Here is a 12,895-nt window from a genome sequence, read left to right as displayed (position 1 = left end):
TTTGCACGTTCTCCTTGTGTCCGCGTGGGTTTCCTCCAGGCGCTCCGGTTTCATCCCACAGTCCAAAGATATGCAAGGTTATTGGCCATGCTAAATTGCCTCTTAGTGTCCAAAGATGTGTAGGGTAGGTGGATTAGCCATGGTAAATGCATGGGGTTATGGGGATAGAGGGAGGGCCTGGGTGGGATGCTCTTTCAGAGTGTTGGTGCAGAACCGATGGGCTGAATGTCACCTTTCTGCACTGTAGGGATCCTATGGTTCTATGCTGTTTGAGGCTAGTTTGGACCTTAAAGAGATTCATTGTTCAGCACTCAGTGCAAACGGTACCCATCATTTTAGGAAACGCTTCTAGATGCAGAGGGTGGTAGAAGTTTTGAATTAACTCAATTAGATAATTTGTAGATTTCAAATCTTAAGATTTTTATTATCCAAAGTTGTTTATGGATGTGGGTCAAAGATGGGGAAAAGAGTTGGGTAGATCAGTCATGATCTTGTTAAAGACTTGAGGTCGGCTAAATGGCCTACTCCTGTTCCTGTGATCCTGTTTGATTTCCTGGATATTATGTGCTGCTATGTATAATTATCAGAAGAGATAAACGGAGCTGAATTCTACAATTGTCAGTGAACCATTCCACTGTTAACCTAATGTCATAGTCATGGGTGAGACAGTAGGAGCTGCTTGGATAAGCTGCTTTCTGAAGTGTTGTGTTATGATGGACCTCAGATAATCACCATTGTCTTCCTGTGTACAGTATTACTCCAGCAAAAAGAGGATCTTCAGAATGACACCCATTAATATCCATTTTGTTAGGGCTCCTTGGTACCATTCCTTAATAGGTTGAGCTTCGATCTTGAAGGGAATTACTCTCACCATGTATTGACTCTTGTGTCCATATTTTGATCAAGTTGCAACGAAATCTGGTGCTAAGTGGTTATGTCAAAGCCAAAACAGCACCGTAAAGATGGTGAGTCGACAATACCTACTAGATATTGTTCTAATGTTGGCTGCTTTACTTGCTGTGCTCAGTTGACAGAATCACAGGGTTCCAGATTCAAGTTGTAGTCAAGGGCTGGAGAGCCAAAAATCAAGGCTGACACTTGGTACAGGAGCACGGCACTGTTTGGATATGACGTTAAATTAAAGTCCCATCTGCCTCTTTGGATGGTTGTAAAAATTCCCATAGTGCTAGTTTAAATAAGAGCAGGGAAGCTATCCCCCAGTATCCTGGTTAATATTCAAACCTCAATCAACATCATAAAAGCAGATTATCTGGTCATTATCACATTGCTGTTTAGTGGAGCTTGCGATGCACAAATTGGCTGCTATGTTTCCTACATTACAACAGTGACAACACATCAGAAATACTTCATTGGCTGTGAAGAGCTTTGAGCTGCCTGGTAGTCTTGAAAGGTGCTCTTTAAATGCTTGTTTTTGTTGGCTGATTGGGTGAAGGTGAATCGAGCAAGAATTGGTCAGTTGGTTACACTTATCCTGCATTTCATGGATGAGGCACACCTGGACAATTTTCCCTATTGTCCTCTAGGTGTCAGCGTCATAGCTGTACTTAAATAGCTAGTTCATTTAGACTGTGTGCAGAGGTGATCTTCGACTCTACATCTGGTATATTATCAGAGCCAACAGCTTTTGTTGTTTTCATTGTACCAACCGCCTCCTAACTTAATGAAATTGGCCAAGTCGTGCTGTCATCTGATGCCCAAATTGCTGCTGACTGGTCTGCGTGATGTTTCACTTCCATTTCTGTCAGTGGTTTTGCAGCTTGTTGGCCTACTTTGGGGCATTAAGAACCAGCCACCTAATGTGGGAATGGAATCAAGTGTAGGTCAGGCTGGGTAAGGATGGCAAGTTCTCTTTATTTGGAGAATAATTAGCACTGTGCAAAAGAGGAAATGGGTATTCTGTCAACTGTCAAAATGATTGAAGGTTTCGCTACAGGTTGCCTTTTAAGTGCTACCTTCTACTAAATAGATAATGTGGATTTAGAAAATATAGGTAGGCTTTTAAACATTGGGAGTATTTTCTCTGAAGACAGCAGCAAGTCTCACAAGTTGGGTTGAATAATAGCGAATGTTAAGGAGCTTGCATGTTTTCCAAAGGATTAAACAGCCAACTGGTGGTGATACTTGATTATTTGTCTGCAATCTTGCATAACTCTGAAACATCAAACACTCAGCAATGTCTGCTGCTTGCTTAAACTGCAGCAAAGTAAGTATTTTTTGTTTAAATCAAAAAAGTTGATAATTTAAAGAGTGCAGAATTGCAGCAGGTTAAATCCTTAATGCAGATAGCTGTCAATTTCACACAAAGATTTATACTTCATTGCAGACTAAGCATTCTCTTTTATGCCAGAGGTTTCTCATCAATTTTGAAGTAAATGTTAGAACTTTATCAAATGGATGTGCAAGCACTTTTAGAGAGGGAAAGGAAGGGAATGAATACGAAATAACTGGCTTACATTGTTGATAGTGGGGGTCCAGAGATTAGTCCCATGTGTAAAAGGCACACGACTGAATATTTTAATGTTTAATCAGAGCGCAGCTGAGTCATATATCTAAATCTCTCGGCGCTTTCACTAGAGAGTCAAGCGGTATTTATGGAAAATTCACGTGATTATTGACGTAAGGACACTTTGGGTTAATCTCCTTCCAAGTTTTGGATATCTGTTCATTGACAAAACTGCATTTACCATCAACATATAATTCAAATGAGAAGTATTTTTATTTAAAAAACCTCCGTCTATAAAATATATATATAATCAGTCTTTTCAACAAGAATGCAAACTATTTGGGTAAGTTTTTATTTAATCCACCCAGCAGCATGCAATATTTATAACTGATTTCAGAAAATATTTATATGCATTGAGGGGAAATTCTGTTTCTATTTGGTCGTGCTTTAAGTTCAAGAATAACTAGGGAAATAGAAAGTAAGGAGGAATGTGTACATGTGCAATTTGGAAAGGGATGAAAACATTTTTTTTAAATTGAAGGGCTAGGACTAAAAGATGAAATTGGGGGGGCGGAGAGAATGTAGTCAGTATTCTTGGCAAAATCACTGATTATACTGCAGACCATGGATATGCTAATTAAATATTTTTGATTTCCAAATGTGCCTTTCTCCTGGCCATTTTACTCATGATGTTTGCTATACTGGATATGGTTTTAAAGGCACTTGCTTGTCAGCCCCTAGGACTTGGCTAAAATAGACATTATGGAGTATTAATCAGTCAGTGGGATATTTTCCATGGGGAGGGGGGTGGTGTTACCTTTGATGTTCAACCCAACGTGAGACACTTCTTCACAAAAAAAAATTCCTATATTTGTTGCTTCTCTTCCCGTACCTTGGTGGTGCACAAGGCAGACTTTCATCTGTTCCATAGCTAGTTTTTCCTGGAATGGGTCGCTAGCCTGTCACTAGAGGCTTATGGTTTGGGAGCACCATTCTGCAACAAGCATGGCTGTCCAGGAGTCTCTCCTACTCTTACTGCATGTGTGTTGGAAGGTGTTTGCAGGTTGATACTGAACCTGTTGGCTAACTGGCTCAGAATCCTATATCAGTGATGCAATCTAGGGGCTTCCTAGCCTGCATGGCTGAACTATTGATTGAAGAAACTGTTGTTGGGTACTGCAGATTTCGGGTTTATCCCTGCGTGTTTCTTGCTCTTATTTTCCTGCACTTTTCTGTAATTTGTTACTGTAATCTCCTACTTGGCATCACTGTCATTGATTTTGCCATGCCTCTCGTCAGTCACTTGTCTTGGACAAGGAGAAATTTTCTCCCAACTAAACATCGGGAAAACCAAAGCCTTTGGTCCCCCTCAAATTCCATTCCCTCACGCCAGCACTGGAAATCTCCCTGTTCACTGTCTGAGGCTGAACCAGATGATTCGCAATTCTAACATCCTATTTGACCTTGATGGGCTTCCAACCACACATCTGCTCTACTTCTCATAAATTCAAGCTTATCAAAAACTCTGCTGCCCTGATCTGATATCGCACCAAGCCCTTTTCATCCTTCGCTTTCTGACCCACGATGGTCAAAATCCATCAATGCCTCAATTTCAAGGGCTCTCGCCATTCCCTATCTCTGTAACCTTCTCAGCCCCATAATTCTCTGAGATCCCTGCACTCCCTCCAGTTCTGGCCCCTTGTGTGTCATCAGTTTTAATTGCTCCATTATTGGCCATGTCTTCAGCTGCCTGGATCCTATACTCTGGACTTCCCACCCTCAACCTCTTGGTCTCTCTAACTCTCTCCTTGAAGATGTTCCTCAAAGCTCATATCTTTAACCAGGTTTTTGGTCACCTATGTTAATAATGCCATAATGTGGTCTGATAATAGCTTGATGTTTGACAGCACTCTTGTGAAGTGCCTGATGTGTGTGGCAAGCAAAATTGAGACACATGGGAAATATTAATATACTAAAGGTGCTATATAATTGTTCTATTTGGAATTTGTGGAAACAGGATTGACAGTGGCACTAAGGTTCATCAAGTCAAAGGCTTCTTGAAGATTCTTTTGTCCTATTTTGAAAACCCGAGTACTTTCTAAACATGATTTGAATTTGTTTTACTTTTATCATTAGGCTTGCTGAAGAGAGTTGTGCAATCACATCCGTGATCATTGTTGTAGGAACAGCTGTTTCTGCAAAGTGGGATCTGCTGTCCTATTCAGCTGAAAGCCTGAAATTACAATCCTCCAATATATTTGATAGAAGAATTGAAGAACATTTGCAGGAAATATTTGAAGTCTTGATTTGCAAGCAAGTGCTCCCGAGATGTTTGTTTAAGGGGAGGTAATTAGGACTCTCTTCCCCAGTATTGGAATGGTCCCCACCGGCAGCAACTCTCTCTTTGTATTCAGCAGTGTGGATGTGGTTTTCTCCTACTCCCCTCTTATTCCGGGCAAACTGCATAAGTTCTTGCGTCCCCGTGCGCTCCCCCAGTTTTGCACCTTCACTGGAAAGCTTGTTGTATACAAGGCAAACAAGTTGCTGGAATGACTTCTTGTTGTTTTTAAAACATTGAAAATGAGGTATTTGTATGCTAAAGGATGCTTGTTGCATTTATGGACTATATTATTAATTTGAGGCCTTATTTTGACTGTGGTGTGTTTGAGCTCATTAACTGATGAGGCCACTTGGATACTGCAGCCTGAGATACTGGCATAACACTAATAAAATGGTTATCTTATGAAGCAGAAAGTATTTTCTTATGAATGTCATAACTTAGTGAATCAATGTGTGTGCCTTGGCTGAATCTGCTGCAGTAATTGCTGTTTCTTAGCAAGCTGCCATGTATGCAGAATTGATGAGAACATCAAGAGCCGTGAGTGTGCAATGAACGTCTTCTCAGGATATTTCATGAAACATCACTGGATTTTTACTAAACTGTGGTCAATATTACTTGTAGATCATTTTTAGTTTTTGCTCTCTCCATTGAACCAAATCAGAAAATTGTAATTCCATCAACACAGTCCACATTGTTTTCCTCTGTCCATTGTCACTGGGGCAGGTTTGTTTCTTCTCTGAGTTGGTTACACATATTTTTATATACACCGGTGGATCTTTGTTGTTTGTTTGTTGCCAACATTTGTTTGTTGATATTGTTGCCAACATTTATAGGAATTTGTCACGATGTAATTCCACTCCCCTGTCAGTGGCAGCAATGCGCTGGACAATAGAATGTCAAATTCCAGCTCCACATTCTGGGAGAAACTGAGGCTTTCAAGCAAAAAACAAATCTACCTCTCAGATTGGACAAACATTTTACTATTTAATATAAAATTGATATTTATTGTATATTAACAATGGACAAATGATTTGTGGATTCCAAAAGTATCATTCCTGAAGGTGAGGGAATGTAATATGTGGGCTTTGACAAAGGGTCATCTGGACCGGAAACGTCAGCTCTTTTTTCTCTTTACAGATGCTGCCAGACCTGCTGGGATTTTCCAGCATTTTCTCTTTTGGTAATAATATCTGATGCCTTGAATATATTGCAGCAGAGTCTAAATGTTTACATAACTATCAATCAACTCTTTATCTGACCTCATGATGCGGCTTCTTGTACTTACCACCAGATGGTAGTAAAACCAACTTATTTACTGGAGCATGCCAGCCATCTTTGTGAAGGTTAATTAAATTGGTCCAAACTAATGGCCCAGACATCAGGTATGTTGGTTACTATCTTGGAATAAACTGGGTGACTTTGCCGAAAGAAAGTGAGTCCACACAGACCATGAATATCTGGGATCTCTCTGAAGCATCGAGCTGAAACAAAACCAGAAAATCAATTGGAATGAACCAAAAGATTTTCTGAGAGTCAGCAAGTAACCTGAACTCCCATTCATAACTTGCTTACCCTCCTGCATTGACTCAAATGCACGTTCGTTCACTGTTGTCTACAACTTCTCTCCCAACCCAGGCACTGACTGCCAGTCCCTTCCCCCAAACCATCTAGTGGCTGCACTTCACCCTTGCAGCCCTGCTCCAAATATTTACCTGGTTTCCTGTTTTAAAAGAGGAAACAGTGGCTATTTCCTCAGCCACTCGGTGTAGCAAAGCATTATAATCTTCCAGTGACCCTTTTCAACAACACCCTCAATGTATTAAAGTGCTCCAAAGTATCTCAGAGGCATTACAGATGTACCACTGAGCCTAATAAGGAGATCCTAGGTCAGGTGACTAAAATCTTGGGTTCAAGAGGTAGAGGAAAATGAGATAGAGAGGAGACAGAGGGAGGAAGTTCCAGAACTTGGGACCTAGCAGCTATAGGCACAACCACCACTTGTGGAGTGATTAAAACCACCGGATGCGCGAGCATTTCAAGTTAGGTTTGTGGGACTGGAGGAGATTACAGAGATGGGGGGGGGAAGCAAGGATTTGAAATCATTGAGAACATTAAAACTTAAAACGAGGCATTTCTCTCCAATCTGGCTGTTCTTTGCTCCTTGCCATTTGTGAAAGCCACTATTTTTGATCACCCTGACCTTTATAGCACCCACAATGTCATGTCTGCTCTGAGTATTTGTACAGTCCTGGAGCTTCAGCAGATGACCACATTAAACTCTGAGGTGGAGCCCCAATTCACCGCTCTGGTGCATTGCTCATGAACCTCAACTCTCAAAATGCTACTTCCACCATTGCCCTGACAGTGCTGTGTATCCAGGTTAAAAGATTGAGTGCACAGAGGGGAGAGTCAAGGTGATTGATTTAGATTTCAGAGTATGCAAAGCCCATAGTTTTGGTCACAGTGCCACGGATTTAAAAGAAAAAAAAGATTTATTGAAGCCATTGTAATGACTACATGCCAAGTTTGTCACATAGCATGGGCGGCACAGTGCTTAGCACTGCTGCCTCACAGCTCCAGGGACCTGGGTTCGATTCCCGGCTTGGGTCACTGTCTGTGTGGAGTCTGCACATTCTCCCCATGTCTGTAAGGTTTCCTCCGGGTGCTCCAGTTTCCTCCCAGTCTCAAGATATACGGGTTAGGTGGATTGGCCATGCTAAAATTGCCCCTTAGTGTCCCGGAATGCACAGGTCAGAGGGATTAGTGGGCTAAAATGTGGGTTATGGGGATAGGGCCTGGGGGGGATTGTTTCAGTGCAGACTCGATGGGCCAAATAGCCTCCTTCTGCACTGTGGGGATTCTATGAAGCATAACATGAGTTATAGTTGGGTTTCTGTTGCTGATTTTAAAGACTGATTTTCTGAATGTTTTCAGATTTTTATTTTTGCGATCAAAATTTAGGAGAAAATTTAGTGGAATATATGTTGGGGAAGTTACCAAACGGTAATGCAGAGTTTTGAAAAAAAGGTTTAAGTCAGTAAGCCTGTTGCAATTTTGAACACCACAAAACCTTAAAGTATGAGACTAAGAAAGTACCATTCAGTCAAAATGACAGCCACTACAATTCCATTAACCTCTGTGGTAATTCCAAAGCTTTTGCCAAGCATATTCTCACAGGATTTGTTCAGAATTAGAGACTTTTTTTTTTAAAGAGCTGTGGTGTTGGATCACTTGACGTTTTCTGTTCAACCTTCTCATCCTAACTGAACGAGTTTCCAATCATTAGGTCAGGCTTCCTCACGCAGCCTAACTGGTTATTGGATTCTCCCACTCTATGTTCCCAACATATGGCAGTATCTTTCGCATTTAATGATTTGCCAATAGGTTTGTCGATTAAAGGTCTGGATGTGACCAATCCCATGCAAAAAAGTCTAAAGAAAACATCTACTCTCAAAATGAATAGTGTCACCCAGCCTTGATTTTCATGGGGTGAGACCATTGACTCTAATTGTGAAGTTAATGCTTGGCTGCAGCCAGCTGGCTGGCCATCGGCCTGCAGCCATGACTGTGTTTTTAAACCTGTGTAGTTTGTGGTAGGCGCAGTTCACAATGACCGACTCATTCCCAAATCCTATCCCTGAAGAAAACAAATTATCTAAGATTCTAAAGTGCCATGAAGCCACTGATCCAGTTCCAATGCTGCCTTCCTGTGAGCTCCCTGGACTGCTAGGCAACACTAATAAATCAGCGCAATACCATTTAAGAAAAGATAATGTGTACTGATTCAAATCCAACAGAGAACCGAAATGGACAGCAACTTTATCCTGCTTCCAGAAGGTTGATGGAAAATAGTGTACTTACTACTGAATTGCCATGAATGATCGATCATCCACTCCATAAATCTATCAGATGCAACACATTAATAAGTTCAACAAATATGAGTTTGGACCTGGTCGCTGCTGATGCAAGCAGTACGATAATGATGGTGTAAGCTGGTACAAATTAATCTGTTGGGCATGAGTTGTGTACAAAACCACAGTGGAGTTGGTTCAGTCTGACTCATTGCTTAGGTGAAGAGCTGTGGTTTTGGGATCATATCCTGAGGGTCTTGGTTTCAGAGAATGTATGAATCTACACCACTAACTGCTAACTTTTCAGAATTTTCCAGTTCCCCGGTGTGCTGGTGATGTCATTGGGCATAAAGTTTATTTCAGGAAGAGAGAATTCCTCTTCCTGCAGAATTGGCTAGATATTGTTCACTGGTGATCGATCCATTATCCAAAACAATAAGGGAAACTATTGGAGGAAAGTTGATTTGAAAGACCTTCTATGTGCAGTACTACTATGTAGGAGTCTCTATTTGAATCATATTAAGGATACTGGGACTTGACATTAGCTCATACTTGGATCCTCAGATCAATGCACTTAACATCTTTTCATCATCATAGAATCCCAACAGTGCAGAAGGAGGTCGTTCGGCCCATCGAGCATGCACTGACCACAATCCCACCCATCCCCAATCTCACGTACTTACCTTACTAACCCCCTGACATTAAGGGGCAATTTAGCAAATGCCTAGAAAATTTCTGCATGATTCGTATAATATCACATTAAGTGTGGGTATTTGGGGTTTTTTTTGAGGGAAGATGCAAGTTAGGATAAGAGGCAGAACAAATTTAGGAGAAATCGAACTTTTCTAAGCGTTCTTGGGTGTTTGAAGGGTTGGGTCGATAGATTGAGGGTGATTGCCGTGATTTCGCCATTAAAAGTTCTTGGTGTTGGGTAGCTTCCTGGATGAGCCTCCTCCATTTGGTCAATCACAAGCGGAGATGCTTGTGATTTATTCAGGGATGCTTTGAGGAATAAAGGTTGACGGTGTTGAACAAGTCCCGGTGTTTGGACCGTGGGTGTTGCCGTGAGGTCTTGTGCTTGTCTTGCTGGTGGAACAGAGTGTTGGCTATGACAAGGTTGTGGTCTCGCCAGTTGAGAGGAGAAGGACACTGATCTGAGTTTGCCTTTCATACCACTTTGCCCATCACACCGTTTCAGAGATTCTTACCCTTCCCGACTCTGGCATTGAAATCTCCAAAGAGGATCGGTTTGTGAGTTCACTGCACCCGAAGGAGAAACCAGTGTGTGTATATTTCTTCAGCCAGCCCTTAAACTTCAGTGTCCGAGGTTGAATGGTTGGAAATACAGAGGTCGGGAAGGGGATTGTAATCAGACAAGGTACTGGGGGTATTTTTAACAGACATGCCAGCTCAGGAAAGCTCCAAGAGTGTAAAAATAATATTTAATAAGGTATCAGAGCAGAGTGGTCTGATTTATCTCAACATTTTAATGATTTTATCAGCCTGAAAGAGTAGCTAAATGGACATGGTGGGGTGTAACTTGGCGCTGATTTTCTGCCTGAGGCCCATCCTTTGTAATTTTGGAGTGGGCCATGATTTAAATAGCTAGCTCTCCTGCTGATTTCAGCAGAAGTTTCATGCATGTATTTGAAATGAATCTTGTGATTTAGTGCAATTTTGGGCTGCGCTGTACACTAGGATTGGAATGTAGAACAGGAGGTGTTATTATTTATTAAGATTTCCTCTGTTTTTCCTGTTTGCCTTTGTTGTCCTTTGCTTGTAAATATCCATGTACTTATTGTTGCAAGCAAATAATGAACATATCAGATAAATTAAAACATCTATTGTGGATCAGTTTTGTTTTGGATGGGTTTTGATCTGTTGACATTTCATTTTGACACCCTAAAGTAAAGCATTTATTTGGACAGCCTGAAAGATGCCAGTATTGTTCAAACGTTGCTATGAATTTTCATTGTTTATTTTTCTACCTTTTAGGTTGTCGTGTCTACTAATATTGCTGAAACTTCACTCACTATCGACGGTGTTGTGTTTGTGATTGATCCTGGCTTTGCTAAACAGAAGGCAAGTATTTAAATCTGGCCTGTTCCATATTGAACAAATGTTTGCATCTTGCATCTCTTCACCTGCCACTACTTGGTAATTTTGACAAATGTTTCATGATATCCCTGCCCATAAACCTTTGCATTTCTGCACTCCAGATTTATAAATGATGTATATTTCAATGCACTCTGTTTGCTTTGCGACCCTTTCCTCTTATAGAATCCCTACAGTGCTGAAAGAGGCCATTTGGCCCATCGAGCCTGCACTGACCACAATCCCACCCAGTAACCCCACACATTTACCCTGTTAATCCCCAGACATGAGGGTCAATTTAGCATGGCCAAGTATTCTGCTGAAAGTATTCTCCTTCTGCTGAAGGAGGCAGACTTCTCGTGCTTAGTCTACTGGTGTTGGCAACCCTCCATATCCATGCATAATGGAATGAGCCATTATTGAATCCATCAAAAATAGTGAGATTGAATTGATCACAGATGATATCAGTACCAATCATGAGCTTGTATTCTCCATGGTGAATAAGCAACGTTTCTAACAAGGATCATTGAATAATACATTCTTTTGAATTTTCTTTTGATGTAATATTGACTTGGATCACCAGAACTCGGATACATTTTTGACTTTGGGGCCAGATTTGCACTTACCTGGAATGACAACGATGCACAGCAGATCATGTAGAGTAACCCCCAGAGCTAGATGTTACACTGATCACGAAAATCTTGGCTATAGGGATGACACACACAGTCAGCTTTTTTTTCCTGAAGCAATGAGTCATTATGGTTTTACTTTTCAGACTTTGCTGTTGCTGTTCGTCGCAGGATCTTGCCACTTTTTAATTTAAAATAGAAGTATTTCTCATCCCCACCTGCGCCCCCACTGGATGCCATTAGAAAGAAACACTTGGCAGATGATGATTCCTCCCAGCAGAGTTTGTAATGACAGTCTATTTACCATCCTAAAGATAACTTTGTGGGCATCTTCGTTTTTCAATCCATGTAGCAGGCATACTGGGTTCTGTCGGAGCCGTTTTAGCCCCTTGAACCTGTTCTGCTGTTCTATGAAATCATGGCTGATTGTGATCGAGCTTCATTTTCCAGCAACTAAGAATACTACTTGCACTGTTTAATAATCTATGTTGATCATTTGAACCAAAATCTATTTAAAGCTAAATCTTGTTTGATGTCTCATTCCTTTTTAGCCTTTTGTTCCCCAGACACTTTTCTCAAACATAGAAAAAATATAGTTGGGGTTGAGGTGGGTATTGGAGATGGTTAATTTGAGGAAAAAGTAAAGAAGCCAAAACCATCTGAAAATGATGATGGACACAGAGTTCTAAGCCAACGTGTATCTATTTCACTTTTACTGTTGAAATTGATGGACCAGGAAATTGATTTTTTTTTTAAATGATCCTCACCATCCTGTTGTTATGGATTATTTTTATGTTGCACTTTAAAGAACCGATGCTTTCTTGGCATTTGACTTCATCAGAGAGGAAAATATTTTCTTGTCCTATGAACTTCTCATCTGCCTGGTACTTGGGTTTTGGAGTTCAATACAACTTGTGCTCACTGCTTTTTCATGATTCACAGGTATATAACCCACGTATCAGAGTCGAATCGTTATTGGTGACGGCTATCAGTAAAGCATCTGCACAGCAAAGAGCTGGCCGAGCTGGTCGTACTAGACCAGGAAAGTGCTTCAGACTCTATACTGAAAAGGCCTATAAAACTGAAATGCAGGCAAGTTTTGTATATCCCTTTACAATCAGTTTCTCCTTTTTACATTATATAGAGAATTTGAATGATATTTGTCTGAAACTAGAAAATTGTGATATTTATCTGGAACCATTCAGTAGGCGGTTAGTCGATTTTGTTTCACCATCTGAAGGAGTTTTCAAACTTTTAATCCTTTGACCTAGAAACATGAGTCTAGATTGGTCGGTCTACCATACAGCCTTATAACATCACTGAAATTGTACCTACTGTCGTTCTCTTCAGTGTAATTTTGGTCATGAGTTTGCAGCTTTGTCGATTCCCATTTCTGGTTATCATAGAATCCCTACAGTGCAGAACGAGGTCATTCGGCCCATCAAGTCTGCACTGACTCTGAGTACCTAGTATCCGACCCAGGCCCTCTCCTCTGCTCTATCCCCTAACCCCACAA

The 12,895-nt window shown here is 41.0% G+C and overlaps 1 protein-coding gene across 3 annotated transcripts in view; it reads left to right on the top strand.

Moving 5' to 3' along the window:
- dhx15 (DEAH (Asp-Glu-Ala-His) box helicase 15) overlaps positions 1-12,895 on the top strand; it is a 131,365-nt gene that overhangs the window by 77,809 nt on the left and 40,661 nt on the right. For all 3 annotated transcript variants that reach the window (XR_013498267.1, XM_078215485.1, XM_078215484.1), the window contains exons 7-8: positions 10,652-10,738; positions 12,322-12,471. Coding sequence is in view for 2 of the 3 variants with exons in the window: in XM_078215485.1 (XP_078071611.1) it covers positions 10,652-10,738; positions 12,322-12,471 (237 nt within the window). In the remaining variant the exon portion in view is untranslated. The remainder of the gene's footprint in view (positions 1-10,651; positions 10,739-12,321; positions 12,472-12,895) is intronic.

This window comes from Mustelus asterias, chromosome 1 (assembly GCF_964213995.1).
Source record: "Mustelus asterias chromosome 1, sMusAst1.hap1.1, whole genome shotgun sequence".
Lineage (NCBI taxonomy): Eukaryota > Metazoa > Chordata > Chondrichthyes > Carcharhiniformes > Triakidae > Mustelus > Mustelus asterias.
This window is presented reverse-complemented; position numbering and strand designations above follow the sequence as displayed.